This window comes from Plutella xylostella, chromosome 21, assembly GCF_932276165.1.
Source record: "Plutella xylostella chromosome 21, ilPluXylo3.1, whole genome shotgun sequence".
NCBI classification, from domain to species: Eukaryota; Metazoa; Arthropoda; class Insecta; order Lepidoptera; family Plutellidae; genus Plutella; species Plutella xylostella.
Genome location: NC_064001.1, coordinates 9,556,199 through 9,582,519, shown reverse-complemented (window position 1 = coordinate 9,582,519; position 26,321 = coordinate 9,556,199). Strand labels below are relative to the sequence as shown.

At 42.4% G+C, this 26,321-nt stretch overlaps 1 protein-coding gene across 1 annotated transcript in view; it reads right to left on the bottom strand.

Moving 5' to 3' along the window:
- Nucleotides 1-911: 911 nt before the first annotated feature.
- The window catches only part of LOC119693147 (RNA-binding protein MEX3B), a 43,065-nt gene continuing 17,655 nt past the window's right edge, over nucleotides 912-26,321 (bottom strand). Inside the window, exon 2 of the mRNA XM_038115713.2 lies at nucleotides 912-2,909. Within this exon, the coding sequence (XP_037971641.2) occupies nucleotides 2,044-2,909 (866 nt within the window). The 3' untranslated portion in view covers nucleotides 912-2,043. The remainder of the gene's footprint in view (nucleotides 2,910-26,321) is intronic.

Here is a 26,321-nt window from a genome sequence, read left to right as displayed (position 1 = left end):
CCCCGGTACTAAGTCATTCGGTTGATTTGTTTTGTAATACTCACACATTCCTTGTAATATGGAATCCTCATTATGTATGTTGTTTTATATACTTACTTTTGCCGTCCAGTAAATCACTATTACAGTCGTTTTTGCGTCGTTTTACTGGATGTAGGTCGGAGGAGTCCTTTCAGAGGATTCATTTCAGGGTGGTCACACTGAAGAATTTTCTTCGAGAAACCTTTAGTCGGAAATTGACTTCTTACTATAAAAATTGGCGGGGATTCTTGGGGAAAGTTGTGCAGTATGGTAAGGTGAATGTTTCTATTAACTGAATTCAAAACTCTTACTAAAATTGAAATAGACCAGACTTGTGCACACATAACTAATCTCTAGAGTGAAGCCAGAGATAATTCAAGAATTATTTTCTAGTATTTTCTCTCCTTAATTTGCAGTAAGCAGTATTTGAACATTCAAATTGCTCAATTATTAACCATGTTGCTTGCATTGCTCCCAAAATTTAATCCAAAAGGTTATGAAGAATGTTTTTTTAACCTTGTACTTGTTTGAACAGGCTAGACTGACGGGGTCTGTTTTCAGACGTGAACAAGACAAATAAAAGATAATTCTCAGTTAATTCTCTAACATAGGGCCCAGAAAATAAAAGATGGAACATTTTTTCGAAATTTATAGTTTATATTAGATTTATAATAAGATATGTAGTCTACAAAATTTCACAAATTTTCACAACTTTATTTGAACCTAAAGCGTCCTACCCATTTTATTATGAAAATAAAATTATCGAAATTACTGTTTCTACGTACGTCGGGGGCTGATTTTACGTAACCATTATTTTTAAAATATAATCTAATAGGCAGTAATTTCAATCTCGCACTCTTCACATGAGTAAGTCAAAAACTAATAACGGTAAAAAAATAAAAAAATATTAATCCATAAAACCAGCCCCCCGGGGAACCAAACAACGATCCACTCACACTTATACATCATTTAATATCGTTATATTTAACTAGAGTTATACAGAATAATGATTCCTATGAAATATAATTATGCATTCTTTAAATTTATTCAATAATATAATAATAATAATACTTAATAAGTATCAATAGGTAATGGTTAGTCAATGTCGTGCTAAAGACTACAATAGTTTATCAATTATAATGAATGAGTCATAGTATTAATCCTTTATCATTTTATTATAGTTATTTATTACTCGCGATATATATAACACTAATGCAGCCTCGGCCCGGCTCGGGCGCACATAATCACAAAAAAACATCGTCAACACATAAAATAATAATCAATCAATAATCAATAATCATACAGATAAAAATCATTCATAAAAACATTACAATAAAAATCTAAACATTAAAACACTCACTTAAAACAAACATTATATTAATATTATCATAATCATAGTGTGTACGTATTGTATAATATCATTTAAGCAAATAGTCGTATAGTCAAAATAATGTTCTGGCTGAGCGCGCGAGCCGCCGCACCAGGGCGGCAGGGCGCGCGACGTCATTCCCTACATTGACCTACACCGCCGGACTCACTCGGAGCTCACTCAGCACTCACTCACGGCCGCGCGCCGCCCGCGCGCTCCGCCGTCTCAGCCTAATATATTATATCTTAATACTTTATGCTATTACGTTAGGTAAGCTTTATAAATTTTCGATTTCTCATTACGCTATCAATAATAATAATTATACAACTTTTTTTAAATTTTATGTGCTTTTTTCGAAATTCTATCGTAACGTACTTCGAATCTCTCTGTGGCGCCGAGCGCGTCACCCCGCGCTCGCACGACCATAATAAAAAACGTTCATAATAAGAAAATATATCGTGAATAACTCTGCCGACTTACGATAGATAGGGTACGCGGCGGGCCCGGGGCGGCGCCGCCGGCGTGGCGCCCACTTTTGGCACCAGGATTTCGATTACGCATTTTTATTTTTTTAATATTTTTATAACGATTTAAGTAAAAAAGATCGATTTCTATTACAAAAACGTGCTCGTGTCGGTCCCGGGCGCGCCTCGGGCTTACGACAGGATGCGGATGGCCTGATGCGCGGGCGCCGCGCAGGCCGGGCAGCCCGCGCCGCCGCCCGCCAGCCGCTGCGCGCACTCCAGGCAGAACAGGTTGTGTCCGCACGGCACGAGCGCCGCCGCCACGCCGCGCTCGCCGCACACGGCGCAGGCGCGCGCGGGCGACGCGGCGGGCGACGGCCGCGCCCACGCCCACACCGAGCCCGCGCCCGCGCCCGGCGACTCGAACGACGGCGACTCGCCCAGCCCCTCGTCGCGCTCCGTGGACGACCAGATGCCCAGCAGGTCCCCGAGCCGCGCCGACGAGCCGCCCGACGAGCACGATCCGGCCGAGCTGAACGCCGCCTCCTGCTCCGAGCGCAGCAGCGACGCCAGCCCCGCGCGGTACAGCTGCGTGAGCCCCTCGCCCGCCTCGTCCCCCGCGCCGCCCGCGCCCGCGCCCGTGCGCAGCGCGATGTGCGCCTCGATCTCCTTGCGCGCCGCCTCCACGCTCTCGGGCAGGCCGGTCACCTCGAACACGGGCTCGCGCTCGCGGGACGGCGTCACGATGTACGTGTGCGTGGTGTGCTGGATGCGCTTGATGGTGGCGCCCTTGGGCCCCACGACGAGCCCCACGACGCGGTAGGGCACGCGCACCTGCGCGGTGACGTGGCCGGGCGCACCGGCGGGGGGCGGGGGCGCGGCTCCACACTTGCGCGAGGCGCGGATCTGCGAGAAGTGCTCGGCGGCCGACAGGATCTCGCGCTTGGCGCGCGCCACGTCCTCCTTGCGCCCCGTCACCACGAACACCGGCTCCTCGCCGCGCACCGGCGTCTTGATGTACGTGTTGGTCTTGGCGCGCAGGGCCTTGATCTTGCAGCCTGGAACAAGAGAGAACCCTGTTAGCGAACATTCACGGAGAAGTGAACACGTGGAAGCAATTAGTCATAAAGTTAGTGGGTCCTAAGTTGGTGTCGCAGTACGGGTTGCGTAGCGCGCGGTGGGCGGTGCGTAGTATTCGCCGGTAGTAACGCCGGCCGGCAGTGCCCGCGTGGCGGCGGCGCGGGCTCGACGTGTGGCACATACTATGAAGCCCAGGCATGTACAGGATTCCGGATGCTCTAATTATTCATGAGGAGGCTTCCGACTAATGTTTCCCAGCTAAAGTATTAATGCGGAGGCGCTCAAAACAAACAGTAGGAGGCCGGTGGCTGGACTTGTTTTTGTCTCGCACCGACATATGGCTACTTTGATTTCATCTCTTTCCCGTCCCCCCAATGCGGCAAAAACATGGCGACCCGACGACGTCCCGATTTGCTACTACCGCAGCCTGGCCTCCCGCTCAGTGGACCAGGGGAAGAGTCGCGGCTCTTAGTAAAGTAGTCCGCAAGATGCAGGGAGCGATCATCGGGTTGTTTATACAAACTCGACATTAACTCCAACTAGACATTACGGAGATGTATTCAAATGATTATTGGTGTAATTTCTTTCTTGAATTCATTAGGCGGTCGCATTTTTCGCTGTCACGGTTATAATATAATTTAAGAGGGTCGAGAGGATATTTGAATTATTTATAAGGTTTGTGACAATTTTGTCTATTTAAAATTTTGCTTGGGCAACATGATTGAGCGCAAAGTTTTACTCGTAATCGTCTTCGTGATTAAACTGTCAAAGAATCTGAAATTAGTACTCAGGTGCTTCAGGTCTAGAACGCACGTATCGTGGAGGTGAGCGACGTGGCAACGCAGCAAAGAGGAGATCCTAGCACGAAGCGGCAACGCCGTGTTTTGCCCGAGGGAGAGCGAAGGATATCCTACATCCTTAAAGTTCGTGTTGAGTTTATTTAAACCCAATAAAACGTACTTTATTGCATTCAAAATAACATAAATTAACCAGAAAATGGTAGCAACGTTTTTACTGAAAACGTAATAAAAATTATAGTTGTTCATGTTTGAAGTTTTGTCAAAAAGCGGCAACCTCGATTTGAGTAGCACTCAGCAAGTACTAATGAAACGGCGACTCCAGCTATCGACCAAACTCGAGTGCCTCTTGAAACCCTCTGTAAGGATGCTTTAGAAAAAATAAGGGCAGCGTCAACTGGTGAGCTTCAAAGAAAGGCAGAAGATAATGTATGTATGGCTGTTTTTGCATACCCCTTACACCCTGGTAAAATAACAGGCTCAGAAAGATCATAATATCAAAGTTAAGTTATGTATTACATACTACAAATGTACTACAAATGAAGGTTTTGTTGGTACTGTACTGACTACCAATAAATTAAAAATTCAAAGAGTGAAGAAAGAGTATCAGTAATCATATTCTACAGAAAGAAAATGTATTGAAAAATGTGGTCTGAATTTCAAAAGCATAACTTAAATCAACAGATAAAACTTAGGTTATACCATAACGACACTACAAGAAGAAGCAGAAAATAACCATATTATGATACAGGCATATTAAATACGTGTCCAAACACAACCTCTTCAAGGCGGCGAGGCCTCATTCAGAAGGGAGTTCCCCAAAACACGGTGAGTCGACAGAACCGGGGAAATCTGTACCGAGCGGGGTGGGTCTTGAATCATAGGCCGGCGACCCGGTCGTTAGCCCCGACCCGAGCCGAGCGAAACACGACCGCAACACACACACAACAGAGTCCTTTCCTGAATGAACCGACGCACTGTCATTGAAGCAAAACAGACGCAAGCGACAATAGAATCAAAAACTCTAGAATTTAGGTCGACAATTGGCTGAAATCGGTGTTCGTTCAGAAATCGATGGTTGTGTTGGATTTTAATAAACGTGTTTTTGGATGTTTTGAGTAAATGATTTCTGATCGGGAAATTTGTTCGATTTGCGAATGGCAAAGGCAATAAATGCTAAGCGACCGAGAATGACCCTTTTGGTGGGTAACGAACTTTGAAATATGGGCCTTTGATAGCCAATGTAAATAGAGAATTCCACTGATAATAAAATGAAATAAACTAATATTAATCCAATGAAGCTAGATATTAAATAGCAGTACAAAATCATTACAATACGAAATAAAGCATACCAAGGCGCCAGAAAACCTATGATGTTATCGCCTTACTTTGCATTCAGGGGCTAAAAACTAAGTAACAGCATAGTATAGTACAGGTCGAGTAAGATTGATATAGGAAAATGTTGTGGCTTGGCGAGGAGCCAGCTAGAGCCTTGCTAAACATTGCATAGAAATAATAAACAAGGGATTCACGTCAAAACAATCAATTTATGAGCTTCGCTGCATGTAGTATAAAAATTTTGTAATTTTTCACTTATACAACCAAGGTAATTATATTGAGCTATCATGCACGCGAGCAGGGAGATGTGCGTTATTGCATATTGTTATAAAACATAATATTGTATATATTATTATATTCTACCGTTAGCCCTTAAAATCCCAAGTCCTAACTCCAAGTATATAAAACAAAATGTCAAAATGAGTATCGATTTTCGTAGCACAGTTTCGTAGCAACGCTACGAGACGCTACGCTGCTACGGTCTACGCGGCTACGGATGGCGGAAATTGTATAGGGATGTACTGTACATGTACAGTACAAGTATATTGTACAATGTAAAATATAATATACCACCATAATCATAACTTATTTATAAAATATTGTAAAGTTTAGTAATTTATGAAAGTGCACTCATTTCGAATACTTAATTTCCTTCGATGATGATCTTACTAACGTTTGCTTTAACGCAAAGTTCGTTTTAATGGCTCCTCAAATGTTGCAATATATATTATGTTTATTAGTGCGTAGGAACACATGTCGAATTATAAATAACATGCTAAGCAACTTTAACTATCTGCTGAATCTAACTAACTAACTATAATAACTATAAACAATAGACCCAACATAAACCCTGGTAGCCGCAGTTATATCGATAAATAATATCTATGTCGACGTCAGTGTCACATCCCTTAGCTTTCGTAGAACCGGGTCAATGGCTTACTAACGTATCCGCGGTGCTATTTTTAGCCCGGTGACTCTTTCCACATCGGCTTAAAGTCTATTTTGGGATGGCACGGCTGAATGAAAACCTTGACGGCATAGATCGATGTCTTTAGCCGCCTGTTTTGTTGAAATTTTGCGCGGTTTTTCTTTTACTTTTCATAAGCTTTGTTCTCCTGGTGTTTTCAATTAATCTTGATCAGAAAATTATGTAAAAATATTTGAGGCAGGATATTTTTTATTGTTATTTGATGGAACTTTTAAAATGTCATACCGATTTTTCTGCGAAGATTGCAATGGGAAAAGTTGACAATAACATTTTATACTAGCGGAGCACAAACAACATAACCATTACACATCGTATTTTTGGCTCGACGCAGTCAGGTACAGTGGGGGCCTGGCTAAACGTTACCCTTTTACACTTATTACTAGTCTCAATTCGGTAAAATATTGACTGAAAACTCCACCATAATCGTGAATTCCACTGTACTAAAGTCGTAGTAAATTTCGTAGCCGCGTAGCCCGTAGCGCTACGAACCGCTACGAAGTTGCTACGGTTATTGCCCTTTCGTAGCGGGTCACGGCAAACCTAGCAGACTATTGTTCTAGTTTTAAACGGGTATTTAGGTCTCGTTTCAAAACCTAAGCTAGAATTATGTGTGAACAATGGTGTTTAAGCTTTAGTAGTTTGCGTGGTGGTGCATTCAGTTATGTAAAGACCCTCTTGCATAAAACTACCACGGAAGCTTTCTGATTCGAATTAAGCACAGCCATGAAGTTATTACTTTTTGGGTTGAATGATTTGTATTTCGCAACCTCAGAGAAGTTCTGTTTGAGGAAAATTATTAATATCCCTATTTGAAGTCAATTTTCCTCCTAAATAGAGGGAGCGTCTCCAACAGATTGATTTATTGATTATAAGACAACACCATCTATCAGCGCCGCTTCGGCATTCTACTCTGCAGTCTAACCGCTATTATTTACACAGTTTCATACTGAAGTAGCCTTAATTCGGTTGATAGTAAAGTTCAGTCTACAATGTAGCTTTGGTGTGACATTTGACAAGGGTAGGATCGTGCTTTGAGTAAACTACGGGATAAACAAGTGAACTAATTACTAGGAACGCAGTAATAGGGTTTATTTACTTACATACAATGTGTGTACCTAATAAAGGGTCGCGAGAATAATGTTTTAAGCAGAATTATTGTCCAAAGTAAAGCTTAATATGCATAACCTAACAAAATACCCGGAAACCATAAGATGGGTGTTAGTCGCTTCTTGCTAAAATGACTTCCAAGGTTCATAGAACTTGCTAAGTATTTCAATCAAGGCAATCCCGCCAACTCAAAATACTGGGACATGCATTTTCGTGAAAGCATCCTGAAGGAATCTTGGTCATGAATTTCACAAGGCGCTATCTACATAGTATATGTCGTACGATTTGAAGTGTATGTAAAGTTTCTTTGTTGCATTTTATGCATTGTAAAAGGAAATTGGGTCTAGTGCTCTGAAAATATTAGAATCAGATAAGCAAGATGCGAAAGCCATCCACGGCTATTTTTACGATATCATTTTAAGTACCTAGTAAAATCTAGTTATATATACTTCCATTGCACATATATTTTTTATTGACGTGAAGGGCCCACGTAATATCCACTCACAAAATGTGAAATGATCAACGTCATGTTTACTTTTTATGTTTTGTATAAACCGTAGCTACCAGGGAAACATAAATCAGTAATCGTCAGCACACGCAGGGGCGCCCAACCCCGACCCCCTTCCGGCCGTGTAACGCAACTTTTCCCGCGCACCTACATTACAGCTGTTTCTGTATACAATTGTATAGGCGGGCATTCTCAGCATAATGGGAGGCCGGGAACGCGTTCTCATCTGTGCTTTGTGAATGTTTCAAAAAGTGTCTACCACCGTATTCCTCTCTCACAATTTGAATGGGGTCATGTTTGTACAGGTTCGGATTATCATTGCAGATAATTCCTAAAAAAAATGTATGCTTAGGTAAAGGTACGTAGTTATTGAGCTATTGTGATCTGGTCGATGTGCCCGGAAGCTGGAGGAAGCGATGTCGTCAGCGGGTTGGCGCGCCGCCAGCTGACGGCCGCCGCCGCCGCCGCCGCCCCGCTCCGCTCAACAATGACTCGAGCCGAGCCGACTCAATACTTTAACCAATTGCCCGTACAACACAAACAATCTCGGAAATGTTTACGTTACGCAAATATATTGTTTGCACAGTCAAACAGCTTTTGGTTTTGCTGAGTGTCTTGACGAGTTTGTGAATATTATAGCTGTAGGTACAGCCAACTTTATTACTAAGTGTTTAATAACATATAGCCGGGCGTTACATAAGGTGCGTGTCGAAAGAGAAAAATTGGAAGGGTGAAATCTAATTTGAGGGCATCTTAAGTTGACCAGAATGTCGCATGCGGCACGAGAGTTTGGGAAGTAGGCGCACCGCGTGGCGGGCGGGGGCGCGGGGCGCGGGGGCGGCGGGGGGCGCGGGTGGCGCACCCCCGCGATCGATACGAGGGCGACGACCCCGCGGTCCGCGACCGCTGCATTGGCCATCTCTGACGTCCGGATCTAACCCACATTCGCCGCTCGCACTAATTACCGCGCGGATTATTATCGACTCAAAAATACGACATCAACACCTATCTAGGTCACGTGAAGGGTGCAAAGCTGAAACGGATCGATATTTTACACTCCAATGTTTCAGAAAAGGGATGCTTATGCTTGCCGTTGCGGAAACTGTGCGACAATACGGAATTACATTCTTGTGAGTAACGACCGATTTGGGGACTTAAATGGCGCATTCTTGTCGTATCTTAAACGGAGATGTAGAAACTATTCTGTACAAAACCTTGCGAGTCTAGCGACCAGAATCAGACAGTTCATTATTATTTTGGGTCAGTTAATCGCTATAAGTAAGCACACATATGGTAAACTTCTATATGTGTATAAAAACCCAAATTGTCTAAAAGTTGAACTGGAAAGTAGATTTTCTCATTTCAAAACATCTGAAAACGGGGTCATAGAAGAAAATTTTGCGCATAAGGAAAAACCGCTCTCCTGGTTGGATCGAACGAAACGGCCATTGCACCCGGCTTACATAATACCAGGGGTTCAGAGGTGCGGAGGAGGCCGCGCCGCCACGAGCCCATTCACAAGCGAACTGGCGTAAATCTGCGCCACGTGGCAACGTGAAAACAACCGTAGCGCGGCAACAATAAGAATGAGATCTCATAATTTGAGAGTAGGAGATGCTCACAGCATAATTAATGTAGCATCTTTTGGCCTTACCGGGAGTTTGCGGAGGGTCTAGGGTTGATCGTCCTACTGAAGTTGGCAACGGGGCTATTTTAGTGACATTCACGTTATTTACTTCTTTTGTTTTGATGCTATATGTATTTGTCAGACAGATCACTTTCTATCATTTATTTTTATCATGGTGTCCATTTTATTAGATAATAGAACAACTTTTGTTTCTTAATTTTACTGTCCGTAAAAGCCTGTATCTAGTTGAGAAATAAATAACCCATAACGTCTAAATCCAGAAAAAATTGTCGCTCAGATAGGAAGTTTTCTTTTAAATCATACCTTGATACAAAGCCCTTCGGACTAAATTTAAATTGACTTAGTTGGCGCTTACGATCTTCTGTATTTATATGGAGCAAGCTACTTCGGTTGAGAGAATTACTCAAGCAATTAGGAACCTTGTACGTGGAGATATAAACATCAATTTCATTTACCAGATGATGAGCACTTGATACATTATTTAAGTAGGAATAACTCTTGTAGGTGTGAAAGAGGTAATTGTAGGTCATCCCGCTCTGTTACCGAAATTCCTTGAGTATGGCTACTTGAAATATAAGACTTAAGTTTTAGACATAAGGTTCAGAACAGATTCAATAAACTACGTGATACGTATTCGTTTATTTTAACGAAAGGGAAATGTGGAGAGTTCCTTGCCTTTTCACTTTTTCTGGATGTACCGAATAGATTTAATTTTAATTGTAATGATTAGAGTAAGAATATTTAATATAGATATATATATCAAATATTTAGATTGGCTAGCTTGTATCTACATCTACGGACAATTTACATGTTAGTTGATTTCAGAACTTGTATGTCGCAATCGAGACATGTCACTGGAGCGGTAATTAAATATTGCCCACCGACTGCTACGAAATATTCACACTAATAGGTAGTGTGAATAATATGTAGTTATATAATATATAGATACTTAATTCGTGGCTGCAATATTGGGCAAAAAACAACTTCCACATTAGGTATATCTACCATTCGGGAACACAATCTCGGATTTTACCTGAAAATAAGAAAAAAACATTGGTTAGTTAAGTAGCATTAAAATCTTACTAAACAGTGTTTGTCTGCATTTAATTAATTTAAAATGTCTCGTGCGTGTCAATAATGTAAAAAATATATTACTACCGATTTCACCGATAACATTTTGTAATTAAGAAAATAATAATAAACGAAACTTGTTTATGTCGAAAGGATTACCAGGCTCGCATAAAATCGAGTAATAAAATCATCAATGCTGTAGGTAAATGTGACGCGAAGGTCAAGCGGGCAAAAACGGACCCCACGCGGGTTCCGTAAGATTGAGATGTCGGCTTTAACACTCGACTGAGTTGTCATATCGAATGAACTACTTTCGACCTCATTGGGGTGCCACTAAAAAGGTCAAATTTAAATCAATTGACAGTTATAAACTTATTTTAACTATTTAAACCCATAGCAACTGACAACGCGGGGTCGCGAACCAACCGACATAAACTAATAGAATAGGAAGTCATTTCTATGGAAATATATGTGCGATTTATTACTTTATAGCTTAGAACTTAAGGTCAGGTTTAACGTACTCGTGTGACGTCACATCACGTAATACCCATTCATACCGACTCTATACATATGTAAGCGAAATAGCCAAGGCCAAGCACATCTTTAGATCTAGAAGATAATAAAAAATTGTAACTCGGTAAGTAACTAACACATTAAAGCGTATTAAAGTTAACTTAATTCTTAAGAATTGGGGCTTCAGCTGATTACTTTCTTAGTAAAAGTATACTATTAACTTAATAAACTTACGTTAAGTAGTGGACATTATATAAGAAGTCACATTGGTAAAAATAATCCATGTTAAGAGCAGCAAATAGTAGCAATAAAGTATTGTATAATGTATTGTATTGTTACAATAATGGAGCACGATTGTCGGCAAATACCAAGGTTTTGAGGGTACTGTATTTGTTAGGAATGTTAGTAGGTCAAGCCTTTTATCAGATGCTAGGGGATTTTATAACCCCTTTAAAATAGAGTATCAAACTTTATATGATTGCCGCGAAGTTTTTATTTATTTTATTTTCTGAATGAATTTTATAACTTCCCAAAAGAAAAAGTTTTGCGTTAATGGTTTTAAAAGAAGTAAACTTTTGATGACTTTTTTTAAACGAGCCACGCGTCGACATAAATGTCTAATTAAGTTTATAATGTCGCAAGTGACACGTTCATTTAGCTGTCCAGTGCCATCGGCGAATATACAGAACGAGTTATGTGATTTACATCATACTTTACTAGTTTTGATAGCGAGCCGTCACCACTACACAAGTATTTGAATACATTATGATCTAAATACCCAACCGCTTGTGCCGATTTCCTGTGAAGCAATGTGCGTAACAACACATTCTTAGAAGGATCTCGAAGATTCTACTTCTACCGAAGTGCATCGAACTGTTTGACATCTCAACAACCCGCAGGATGAATCATCCGAAAACTGATGTTATTTTTTTACAATCGTTACAGTTACGTCACCAGGCGCGCATAATTGAATGGAATATCAAAATCGCGTAGCCCAAATATTGTGTGGGTGTTATCGTAAACTCGGGTTAGGAATAAAAACAATCGTACGCGTCGTCTGAGGTGGGTGAACGCACCGGATCGCCCTGGTTGGCTCCGCGCCAAAAGCACAAACGTGTGTCTAATCTAATCACTGAACGTCTAAGCTGTACCTACTTCTTGATTACTAATGACTCCCTAGTACTTCTTATTGTCAGTACCTAGTCTTGGCTAAACAGGAGTTCAATCAACTTGGAGATATATTATTAAAAATATTCAAAATTAGAATTACGTCGGCTACTAGTGACATTTGCCTACTGAGACGTGAGTAATTAATTTTGTCTTCATTGCTAAAAGGTGCTCACTAAATACGAGTACCTACTAAGATGTTATTCATTTTATAACGATTAAGAATGCATGTACTCGAGCAAACTATTTGGTAGCAAACGTAGAACACGTTAACTTATAGAGTTATATGTAACAGCGTCGTGCCTTATCGGGTATCCACCTCAGATTACCAAAATGTGACATAGACCTTAAAGATGAACTTGAAGTTTAGAGCTTGTAATAAAACTGGGTATTTAAGTAGTCTGTCGGCGCAACAAAGCGTGTTTTAGCAACTAAGTCATACATTAGGAATTTGTTATAGCGTGTGTAAGTATCTGAGAGCACAACCGGTCGTGTTCTGCACTCCTGATAGCGAGAGCTACGACCGCCTTCATTGCCGAATCTGACTCCGAACTTCCGTCTCCGAATAGCAAATAACATAGAAAAATATTCTGAGACGTGAGGTCACCCAGGTCACCTAGGTATGCGCCTAATATGGAGCTAACGATGTCTACATACATTCAGAAATATAGCTCTAAAATGTACTCCTAACTTCGCAGTGAATTTTGTTAAAAATATAGCAGCTGAGGTGCCATTTCTACAGAATGAATGTTGTACCAGAATGGGCCGTTACCATTGGCTGAAAGATCAAAAGTCAAAGTTCGCATGATCTGTGCCCTGGGCAGTCGGGCTACACTGAAAACTGCTTCGAAGAAAACTCATCACACAAAAGTTCCAAATTCAAATTAGCGACCAACGTAAAAATATAGTAAATTGCACTTTCCAAAGCCAGATTTAATCTCGTATTAAGTGCGTGGTTTTATTATTATTAATATAGATGAGAAATGTTTTAATGAAAAAACTCGCTATTCCGTAAATGATACCGAAATTCTTTGCAATAAATGTTGTAATAATATAATATTCGTACTTTATGACGTCAATTTCGAGGCAGTTGTAAATACTGCTGTTGATAGCGATCACTGTGTTAAACAAAAAACAATCGCACACCTACTTCATTTTTTGTTAATAAAGTTTAAACAAAAAATGCCCGCGGTACAACACAATAAGGCCATAAAACAAGTAGTTAAAAGTGACTTTATTTATTTATTTACATAATTAATTTGCATAGTATTGGTTAATCCCATGATTTGCCCTTCATAAGAAACTCCTCAAGGAGTACAGGATTAGAAGCTTATCTTTTATTATGATTATTGAGCAGTCTAGCGATCACTTACATCAGGGAACAGTGCGAAGTCTTCATAGGCAAAGAGAAAGAAGAATAAACCAGGTATCTTCGTTTTCTAACAATAAACTAGTGGTCATTACTATAAGTATAAGGCCAATATTTTAATATATTTTTTTTAAGTTAAATACGATTGTTACATTCTGAAATAAGTTGTCAGTTCTCCGTTGGTTGTAAGTCGGAGTACTGTCGTGGATCCGGCCGTGAGTCGCTATCGTCAAAGTTGGCAGTTTATCGCGACCTTGAGACTAGCATTCGGCAATGACCCTGAAAGAAATCCCTGTACTTGGGGTCTAGCTTCTATACAGAACTTCGCACTATGTACTACTAGTAGTACTACACGGGATTCTCAGTCTTACACCATTCACATTTAAGGCACTGTTTCGCGCACAACGGCTAATTGTATACGGCTGGCTTTACAAAAGGGTACTTCGCGTCTCTTTGATGTAACACAATTACTAGGATTGCCTGCTTTGCTGGAAGGATTATATCCTATCTGGAGATCCATCTAAATCAGGATCAAAGGTAGATACGGGCCTCGAGACATTTGTACTTCGAACACTTACATCAAAAGATGGCTCGAACATTTGGTGCAAGGCATACATATTTATACGGGAACTAATTTGCAAATATTAATAAGTACAAAAGATTTCTCGTGCGCACGCCTCCTCGTAACGGGATGTGCGCATAATTTCGTGTGTGACAAAGTGGTGCGACACGCAATTTATTCGAAGACTTCTATGTAAAAATGATTAACTTATCTTGCAACGGAACGCTTTATGATTGCAAAAATCCAGTGGAAAGATTTAAGTTGAGTATATTTTTCCGCTTCCAGATCGAGCGCCGCGCCGCCGCCGCCGCCGCCGCCGCCGCCGCCGCCGCCACCACCGCCACCGCCGCCGCCCCACGCTGGGTTTACGACGTGCGGACGAAACCCGAAACTAACAACACTTAAAATCTTCATTATCACAATCATCTGCCATATGTTTAAACGAACAACCCCATAAATAATATCAATTTTAATAAAAAACCTCATTATGTGCGTTGTCAGAAGTGGCAGTGCAAGAAATTCAATAACATTTTTTATTGTCACTAAACGGACGAAAATCGGTGGTTCAGGAGCGATTGCATCGGGTTTCGCTCTCTCGAGGTTTTGCGATTCGTAATCACTCATCTCTGACTTTAATATTTTATTGTTTTACTCTTAGTACACCTACAAATGTTTTTCAACGAAAACCCTTTTTTCTACCAACGAAATTTATTGCGATATCTGCGATACAGACTTCCTAAAACCAGTGAAGCTGAATATCCTGTTAGCGCCTCAAAGGGCTAATATTGTAGTCAGCGCCGGCCACCGTCCCGGCGGATCTCAATGAAGGATAACATTATTAAACTACGCAAATAACGACTCTGAATGCAGATGAGCTGTGACTAATCATGGGCAAGATCGCATTCGAACCTACATAAACTTGTTGGAAAAAGAAAAGTTTACAGTTTGAATTTAGTATGACATAATATTATTATGATCTATGGAATCGGTCTTCGCCCCGTGTTCTAGCTGTCGTGTGTGTTGCAGAAAATAAATATTATTATTTATCAGAAATCTCAAGTTTTACTTGCAATTCCTACGAAACCTCAACAGGTTATGGGCCCAGGAAGCTCTAAAGCTTAGAGAAAAATAGAAAACAGCTAAGAAAAGAAATACAATTGAACATTATTGTTTGGTGAAAAAATGGCGTTGACAGCGGCACAAACTATGAATATTGAAAAATTTGATGGAAGTAATTTTCGGCAGTGGAAGTTTCAGATGAAGTGTGCATTGCAGGCAAACGGAATAGACATCTCCAAACCAAAACCAGCGACTAAGGAAGGTGATTGGCTCAAGAAAGATGGTATGGCTATGTACATTTTAACGTCGTCAATGGAGTTGAAACAAATTACACTGATAGAAAATTGTGAAACCGCTCAAGAAATCATGTTGAAGATGGAATCAATATATGAGCAGAAGAGTGAGTTGAATAAAATGGTTCTTCATGAAAGATTTTACCAATACAGAATGTCTTCAAGTGAAAGTGTCGCAGAGCACATCTCCAAAGTAGAGAACTTGGCTCAACAGCTAAAAGATAGTGGTGAGAATGTAAGTGAGTTGGCCATCATAACTAAGATACTTGGAACGTTACCTGCCAAATACAGATCGTTACGTCAGGCATGGATGTCATTAGATGTCAAACAACAAACTCTGAGTAACTTGACTGCCCGTCTGTTGGATGAAGAAGCCAGCTTGAAGCATGAAGAAGAGCACGAAACAGCCCTATTGGTAACAAACAATAAACAAAAGATTGATAAGGAAGCCAGTGCTGGTAGCTCAATGAAAAACAGAATAAAACATCGGTTTGAGTGCTACAACTGCGGAAAGAAAGGCCATTTCTCTAAAGAATGTCGTGCCCCGAGAAAGGGTTGCAGGAATCCAGTTGGTAAGAATGTGTTGGCTTTAAACATAGAAACCAATCTAAGTGAAGTTGATGACACTTGGATATTGGACAGTGGTGCGTCGGCACATATGAGTTTTAGAAGAGATTTTTTTAAAGAATTGGTCCAATGCCATAACAAATCTTTATCAGTTGGAAACAAACAGAAAGTAGAAGTTAGAGGAATTGGAACAATAAAGATAAAAAGATTAGTTAATGGACAGTGGGAGCAAAGCATGCTGGAAGGAGTTCTGTACGTGCCCAGCTTAAGAAGGAATCTAGTGTCTGAAGGTGTGATTCTTCGGAAAGGATACACTGTCATTAAGAAGCATCCCAATGCAATGATTTATAAGGAGAATGAGGTGGTGATGACTGGTAATATAACAGAAAACAACTTGTTTGAATTAAAAATCGAAGTAGTAAAGACGAAGAAAAATGACACACAAGTATGTACACAAGAAGAAATTAATATGGTAGAAAGTTCACCAGTAAAAAGTAGAGACAGCAAGAGAAAGAGTCAAGAAATAGAAAACAGAAAACAGTTTGATTTAGAGTTCAATTTAAGATCACAAAGAAACGGAAAGCTTGAGGCAAATACTGTAGAATTGTCGCAAGAGGCAATAGAATGCCCGCGCAATATATTATATTCAGAAGTTGTGAAAGAAGAACGAATCGCAGTAAAAGAAAATAGAACTTGGTGCAAAGTTGAATACACCACCACCAACAAAGATGAGAATGGTAGAGCTACACGTAGATGTTATAAAGCTTGTCGTCGTCGCGGTGACTCTCGCCCGTGGTGCAGTCAGAAACAAAAGACGATGCCCTCTACTACCGAGGCAGAATGTGTAGCGGCTCGTAAGCCAGCTAAAGAAACATTGTGGCTTAGAGATGTATTGTTAGAAATAGGTGAAAATGATATTTTTGATTGTACAGAATGGCTGAAATAGATTTAGATTAGAAGACGTTTTAGAAGCAGCTAGAAAGTATTAGGTTGTTTTGTATTAATATTATGTTGGTAAACTTTTAGTGGGAGTGTTGGAAAAAGAAAAGTTTACAGTTTGAATTTAGTATGACATAATATTATTATGATCTATGGAATCGGTCTTCGCCCCGTGTTCTAGCTGTCGTGTGTGTTGCAGAAAATAAATATTATTATTTATCAGAAATCTCAAGTTTTACTTGCAATTCCTACGAAACCTCAACAAAACTTACAAGCGAATTTGATGTTTCGATCGGTAGGTAAGTAAATTAATATGGTTTAGCTATTAATTTTTTTGTAGCACTACATCGCGTGTGTGTACTTAAAATTATAGTGACATTAATTGTTAAAAGTCCAGCCTTGGAGGCACAGTCAGTAACATGCCATGATTGTATCTCCGTGGTCGACTTGGCCCCTCCCTCGGTCGCAGATAGAAATAACAGACAAATAAATGTCGAAGCCCGATGTATGACGTGACCACACTGGGCAATATGTTCTGAATATACCACGATCTATGTCTTACAAGCCTACATAGGTCACTTTTCAAAGTTATTTGAAAACAGGTGTCAGTGTGCTTAAAGTAATAATCTAAAAACCACATAAAAGCGTCAGAGGTTGGATGCCAATATCGCTAATAGGTTGGCAAGGAAACCTAGGAGCTTGCTAGACAGCCGTGAGCCTAGTCTGCAAATACTAGGAGACGATGACGTAGCAGAGCGTTATAAAACTCAGGATTGAGCAATAAAACGCCAGCTGATTAGTGGAACGCGAAACAGCGAATAACCAACTGTTAGTAAACACCCGCGACCGAGTTCATTGTTCCTGAAATATTCATAGAGTCTTCTGTTTTTTGATATCCTAGTAAGATAAAAAAAATACGCAAATGCTGCCCCAGTATTTTATTGATTTAATTATTGGATCGGATCTGCTCGTCAAAATTACTCCAGAATAAAAGCTGAAATTAATTCAAATATTCGGGAGGTGTCAAAGTTTTGCGAGGCGTGCAATCTGATCGAATCTTTGCACGGTCATTACGACGGTCGAGAATCGCCGTCATATCACTGCGGTCGGGCTCCATTTGAAACGGACACTCAATTAATTTCGCATACGATTTGACAGCACCAAATTACGTGCGAGGATAAACATTGGTTTGTGATTGATGAATATTAATTATGTTTATTATACATTCTGCCACTCATCGGGACATGAATCACACGAAACTCCTCTTTTCAGTAACTCGGATCTTCTACCGACATGTCGAAACGATGATACCGCATGTGTACACATCCATTTCCGATTTTGTTCGAGGGGAAAGGTCAGGCTATCGAAGTGGCCCGTCAATGCTAAGCGAAGTGCGTGTCGTCACGTATGACGAATGTGCGGGGTTGACGAACGGGCGTCTATTTCGGCCGCGCTATAAGCGGGCTCTCGTCGAGCCACTGACATTTGCTCGCTGCATCCCGCGTCTATGAATAGTCGTCGATACTCGCGACGTCCCTTTAGTGGCATGTATATTGGGGACAGTCGCAGGTTGCAGCCAGCTCTCATTGTAACGTACTGTAGGCGGGTTGCATCAAAGCACCAATGTTACAAAATAACAAAGTACAAAAACTTCAGATTCTAAGAAAACCAATGAATCAAATCTGTTGCGAAACTTCACAGTGGTTAAAATAGAGACTTCGAGCTTTGTTAAAGTTTGAGGGGCTTCGAGCCAAGGTCGTTCCAGGTACTTCACCCACTTTCAGTTGGTACAGTCAGTACGAAAATTACATAACTTTTTTATGGTTAACACGACTGCGAATCAGCCAAGAGGCACTAAAATCATGGTGAGTTGTTCATGCTGTCTGGACAAAAAAGTGTTTTAATTGTTAACTCATTATTAATTTAAGCATGTAATTCCCTAGGAACAATAACGATAAACTACACTTGGCCCATCGCCGGTTCAAGCAGAACCAATTCTTTAAACTGTGAACACATTAACGTATCTAAATAATATCATACACGCACGAAACCTGACGATTTTACGATCGTGTGTTCTATTCTTAAACCGTCAAAATGTTTGAGTTTAATATACTCCTTTTGGCTTAAAAGTTTAAAATCGCTTATAAACACGTAGTTTTTTGTTCATCTAGTTTTCCGCCTCGCTGCTCCCTACCTCGTCGGCCTCTTGGCAGAAATAATATTTACGCCAGGAAAGTGACAGGTAAGTAAAAGCCGTTGTCCAGAGACCAACAACACCAACTGTCCTTGGACGAATGTGTAAATTGGAGACGGCAAGTGTGACAAGATCACCCAGGGAAAGAAATGGTCAAGAGGTGGTTATGGTCTGCCCATACCAGGCGCGCATAATTACCCAAGAATGCACCGGCCACGGACGAAACAGCCATTAAACAAAAATGATACAGATCGTAAACATAACCACCAGAGATCCAATTCCGAACATTTTAATTAGGGTGCGGCGGCGGCCGGCATAACGCGATGCAACGATACAGTTTCGCGAGACAAAGCGATTCAGAAACAAATACAAAACCTGGAGACCACTCGCTTCGCAGAAACCATGGTTTTTTTTCAACGCTATCCGCCGCTCCACAGCCGAACGCTTCCAGCGATTAGACTTGATATTCGGCTCGTGTTCTTCCGATTGATTTAGTTTCGAGCTAATTAAGCATTTAATTCTTAACCGAAATTGGATTGACTTGGCTTTCAGCTAACTAAACTTCAAAACTGCTGTGCGTATTTTTTGCAATACCGCATAATTAGTAAAACAGAGGTCATTAGCCGGCGAGCTGACCTAATCATTACCAGGATATCAGAGCATTGTGATCAAGATCTTCGCACGCAGTCACTCGAACATGCAGACACTACGAGCGACTCGTTGCGATGACTAACAATCGATTACCCGTCCCCTCCTAGACTGCTCAAGACGGAAAGCAAATAAAACTATTACGAAACTAATTATCACCCTTTTATATTTTAAAGCTTTACGATAAAATTGTCAACAAAAACACACATTTCCAGATAGGAAAGTTACTGTAAGACTAGTCCATTTCCATAAAAGTCCCGATGGATACAGCTTTCATTTTTATTCGTCCTCGACTATTCTCGTTTTTGGCTGTCACTTTTTCTTTCGTTGATAGGCGGTAGGTACCAGCGGCGCAGAAAGTGGTGGGTGTTTTAGATTGGAGGCCGGCGCTGAATGTTCATAAGGGCGTTTTTTGTTTGGATGTATATTAAGTCGCGGCGTGTGGTTGAGTTGTAGGAATCGCGAACGCTGGCGGGCAACCTTGACCTTCGACTGTGATCGGGCGTGCGGGCGAGCGTCGACCCGCCTCCCCCCCCGCGCGCCGCGGTGTTGCCTCAACTTGCTCACTGGACTTCGCTGCATTTCCCGTAAATAATACAGGTGGATTATTGTGGCCAATAGCCATAAAATAATTTATAGGTAAGTTGCATATAACAACTTTTGTAAAAAAATAAGTTTTTTTATTTATTTACTTAACTAATATTTAAATATCTTCTTGCATCATAAAACAGTGCATAAATCACCACCAACATTTTCCCGACTTTAGTGGCAGTTCTTTGATCTGGCAACCCCGGCAGGCCGCGGTCCCGGCGACCTCTTCCGCAGTGCGCCCTCATTGGGATTAATCATCACATCGGCCACTCCGCGAAATGCAATCATCAGGCGACATGCACTTTCAACAGAATTAGGACGACCGAATTTCGGCCTTTCATTTCATTTGTGATTCCAGTCAGCATACATTATCGGCTTTATTGACGGTCTCTTTAACAGATAATGGAGTAAAAATTATTTATTCACAAAGCCTGTCGCTTTTATCTTATTTTATATTTAAAACTTGAAAATGTACAAGAGTAGTTTTAACTCTTTAGGCTGGTATTGCAGACACACACGATGTATGAGTTCATGTAGTATTATTTATTTACATTGAACTTTTGCACTTGAGATAACAAATTTCGTGGTCAATTTCCTCAAAATAACAATCAGGAGACGAACTAAATGAGATGGAACAAGAGTCTTCTCATAAGCAGAGACACAGCTAAAGCTTTAGAATCTTTAGATGGTCTACTGTCGGATATAACTTCACTTTTCGTAATAGGTCCCACTTGTTGTGTGTATTACTACTGTGATACCTACTCATATTATTTAATTGAAGTAGGTACTTAGCTAAAATGAAAACGAATTCTTTAGTTTGGAATGGCTATGGTCACTCCAAATGGGCCATCTCTGTTAGAAGCTGTGTTCTGTGTAAAAGCAAGCAGCGCAGTCAGTCAGTTACTGGCAAGTACTTAATAAGTTTTGTCTCACACATTGAGTCGCATGTTTGCAGTCTCGAGGGGCGCCGACCGAGCCGTGACGACGCTGTTTCCGCTAGACTTCGACCAAGCTACTTAGCATCAAGACTCCGCCAAGCCCTTATGCCCTGGTAAATGAACACTTTTGGAAATCGTCAGTGATTTCTCTCGGTGAAGGTAATGTAGGTACATCTCATGAATCTCTTCTGATCTCATCTGTTGTGCGCTTTATCTCAAAAGCACGTTTCGCATAAGCGTATCGCATATCCCAGGTAGCCTTGACATTTTCATACGCTTAATATTTATGTACATCTCGCGATAAGAATCTGCATAACTTTTTCTGAATTTTCAGACGTCGCACGCACAATATTAGTCTGGCCTCGGCGGTGTGCAGTGTAAAGTACTGGGAGTACATGAATGATCGTGTGTCTGTACGGCGGATACGTGCGCGCGATTCATTCAATTTGTTTACTTGCGGTTCATCGGCGATGCGACGGGCGGTCAAGGCCGATCGCGATACCGCCCGAAACTCAGGGACCCATTCCACGTGGCGCGCCGGATGTATCCGCACATCGCTTCCCGTATACATGCTGCCCTAGTTACACAAGTTACACCCCACGTGGAAAAAAAAGCTCAGTATAATAATGACAGAAGAAAAGAACTTGAGATAAGGTGGAAGTGTTTGGACAAACGATGGCGGTTAAAAACGGGCAAGTCGTGATAGGTCTCTAACATTAAGATATTAGTGCCACATGCGTGTTCAGCCAACAATCGGTAATGGCTGCCCATGAAGGACAATGTGCCGGCCACGTGGGCTTCCTCAGACCTTCAACCACCAGGTCGTTTACTCCACAATTACGTAACTAACATCGTGTAACAACTAAATATAATCGGCGGAATTTTTATTGACTAATTATTCGCAATTTTTTTATAAGCCGCGAACTGAGGCGGACGGATATCGCTAAATATTCAAGCAGTGTATCATTCGAGGCTGAATATTGGAGAACAAAGCGGGCGAGCTATCGCGGAATCAGTGTTCGTGCGTATTGTGAATTATGTGTCGAGCTGGTCGCTGATCTTTAGTTATCCCGCGGCCGAGCAGTCGCCGGCGTACCTACAGTATAGGATGTAGCGGCGCGGTGCACTGTGCAGGGGTCGATAGTTTCCCGTCGGTCTGCGAGGCTGCGACCACATTCCTGGCCGGTGAGTCGGCCGCGACGCCATCCCGACTCATTCCCTTTCATATGTGAAAGGAAAATCGAGCCATACTCTTATACAGTAGGTACGATTCAATCGAATGAGAATAAATAACAGCATTCACTGGACGGCGTCACGCGACGCGCGCGGGCCTCTGAAGTCAATGTCCAGACAGATTAAGGGCCGCGATTAACAAGCTCGCTCGCCGATTAATTTACAACCGGAATAATAAAGATCGCGGAAGAGCGGCCACGCGCCCGCTCTAACCCACATCGCTCATAAGCTCGTAACTCTCATTACCAAATGTCAACAAACGTCTGGCGACTCTTTCCGAAGACAGCTTTTTACTCTTTTCTCGGAGTGAAGAGATCCGACGACGCTAATAAAGATCGTACGGCGTCGCCATAAAGCTGTTATTGTCGGCCACCCGCGCGCTTACGACGTTGACGCTCCGAGCCAGCCAAGGGCGGAACACATAGATTCACTTTCAGTTTCGCGAAACAGCCGACTTCGACAGAGAATATGCGATAAATATCGCAAAAGAGATGCTGAAATCGAAACTGGTTGTGGATGGTGCCGAAATCTCCTTCGTAATGATGTAAATTGTGAAGTAGTGGGCTGTAGCGCACGTGGGGCCGTCTGTTTACTGGAGCTCGTAAACGATAGTGAAAGATGTCTCAACGCGGCTCTCTGTTGGCTGACAGCTCCACACACAAACATCACGTTGTTCAAATACCTTCGACGACATCTGCGTTCCGAGTCGATAAACGTCTTATCTAGACCGGAAAACTCGGCAAGATTTCCCTGTTCGGGCGCCGAAGTGGCCCGGCTGATAAGAGTTACACAACGGGCGCGAGGAGCCAAGGTCGACAGATGTGGGAACAACAGGCGCGTCGTTCACGCCTTATCTACGATATTGACTCGAGGTAAATAAGCAGCGCCTCCGCGGAGCCCTATGGAGCACGCTAGCAGCCGCCGTCAGCTACGCCGCCTCGTGAGAATAGGCTGGACTATTGGAGGCGATGATGCGTGCGACACGTGTTGTCGATCGCCGCCCAGTGCGTACAACATGCGAGCGTCTAACATACACCTCCTAAATGTAGAGTGTTTGGAAGTTTTGGAACACCCGGCCGAGTGTTGTTTGTTGAGGATCCTGCGGTTTGTGTACTCAGCGTCCTGCCGCGACCGATAAAGAGTTCAGAGCGGCTCCGCGGGAGGCCGCGAGCCGACAACGCACTAACATTCCAAATTCGTTATTATTTATCGAATGCCAACGAACGCTGAACACCTTCTTGCAATAACTCGTCCCATTACACACCTCTCGACGCTTCCTGATCGATTGGAGATATTCGAGTGGCTGAATGGCGGCGGCGCGCGGGTGCTGACGAAGCGAAAACCAGCGGCCTCGGGAGGAATCCGGTCCCGGGCAGTGGGTCACCGCCGCCCGGCGCCCTCAGACGTCCCGGCTCACTGACACATCGCCACTCATAATTAAAATGACATCAGCCGCGTGGGAACCGCGAATCACTAATCGCACCCGCCGGACCGGTCCGACCGGAGCGACCGCCAGATTTAATTAAAACTATGATGAGATTTATCATTTAAACTGCTCGTTCTGTCTCATTGAAGCTCTCATTGTTTACGCTCAGACAACGAAACCGAAAGCCGCGGCCGTCTCCGACAAAACAACCAGGACGACATGACGCCGCGGCGTGATGCGTCAGCGCAATGCACTCGCCTGGCTGCGAGGCGAAAGCACCACTTGTCACGGCTATAGACGTCTCGCTCGCACTCGGTGGGCGAGCCCTTGCTCCAGACAGCACTCTCGCTCGCACGTCACTGTTTGAGGAAGTGCGGCTCATCGCTTACGGGATCACTCTATAACAGGCAGCTGCTTTGCATCGCATACCGAGGCGCCGATCACTTCCAAAGGACAAACGTTTAGTCATTCAAGAAATTGACCGGTTGTTCCTGTGTGTGGCCGCGACACTTCCCCCATAACAATGAGTGATGGAGCCCCCCTCCCCTCCGCACAGGTTCAACATCCCAGACCTTGGAGCAGCGAGCAAACTAGTTACCTATACGTACCTACCGGTAATCATTTATATCCTATTTATAGCATTATTGACTGACTAAACTAGTTATTTTGCCTAAAGAAAATGGTATTTTCCATCGTGAGTCTTGAGTGTGGGGCCGGTGGGGCACACTGCCCCACTGTGGGGCCCGCGGGACACTCGGGCTGTTGTTTACACTACAGTACCAGGAAAGCTAATGAAACCAGCGCTGCGGCGCCGCCACCGACCCACCTACATCAAACTTACGACCAGCCAATTAGATGTCGGCCACATCGCGAAAATATAAATATTAGTAGAACCGACAAAGGTTTTTAATCACCGATCTCGATGGGTTTTGCTCCTTTTGCGGTCCGAAATTACAGGTTGCGAGTTCGCTCACCCCGACGCCGCGCTTAGGGCAACTATGCACTCCTGGGATCGTGTGAAAAATTACCGACCACTTTGCTTTTATTTCGCATTATAAGTGGCATTCGATATGTGTAATTTTTGCATCCGGTCGAATATATTAAGGAGTGTTCGGCGCACGCCATTCGGGTTTTTCAAATTTCGATTTCTTTACAAGGGTATTCTATATTCGTGATTTAAAATAAAGGAAAGTTTTGAAAAAGGAATAAACGAAAACGAAAGCATAGTCGCGGCAGCGAGCGAGCGCATCTCTCGGTACGCCAAGGTTACGTAGTAGGGCCGGCGACCGCGCGAGGCGAGACGGCCGTGACGTCACAGGCGCCGGAAACTATTGTCCGCCTTCATAGTTACGATTACATTTTGAATTTAGAAGAAAGTGGTAGGCTAGGTCAGTGCGCCGGCTGCACGTCGAGCCTCAGCGGCCACGGCCGCCTCCGCGCGCCCATGCCGCCCTGGTAAACTGGAGCAGTACTCTTCCTATTTAGTGATCGTTATATAAATAGCATGTAACATTGAATGTATGTAAAGTAGGTATGTTGAAGCAGAAAACACAAAAAGAGCACAGTGACATTCTGCCGGCCTCAAATGGCAGATGAATACAAGAAAGCGGTCGGCCCTCGCCCGTCCGATACCACCACGATAAATATATTAATTGCGTGGACATAACTCCGGGACAATGGGCGACAATAACTTAACACCAGCATCCTTGTTTTACAATAACTTACTTTATTGTGCGACAGAGCGTGACTTACGCATTCCTTGTAGGAGTTTCTTAAAGGATGACTGCTTGTTTGTATTTACCTGAAAAGAAAAACGACAGTTATTAATCAATAAGCAATGTATCAGACGCACAAGATGGATGTTAATCTTTTAATCTCGTTACTGGTAAATGAGAAACGACAACATTCTCGAGAATGAGTCTTTGTCTCTGCAAAAATGGGAGTTATTTAGTAAACATCAACATAGCAGGGCAACGCAAACAGAAACCCGACTTTGCGTTTAACTGTTAATCAATTACGTCATAATTTTCACCCGAGCCGAAAATAATGAGTCAAAAATAATCGCCACGGCATCGGCACTGACACACACATTCAATGCTAACGGGTACAACATGGTAGGTGGCAATGATCCTTTATTTTCATATTTATGTAATGCAAAATTCGAATTCAAAGTCACAAAAATATAGTTAAATAAATTCCCAATAAAGCGTTTCTTGATATTCTAGGAAATTATTGTCTATTGTTGTTAGACCAAAACCTCTGGACACCGGCAAAGTTCTAACAAGTTCTTGTTAAGGTGGGTGAAGACTTGGCAAGTTCACTCGAGGGGTCAGCCTAGGCTGGTCAAGGATTATTTAAATATGAGTTCCAGCCGTTAGCCGTTTCCTATAGCCGATGACGCAGACCCACGGGGCCCGAATACTAAACAACTTCT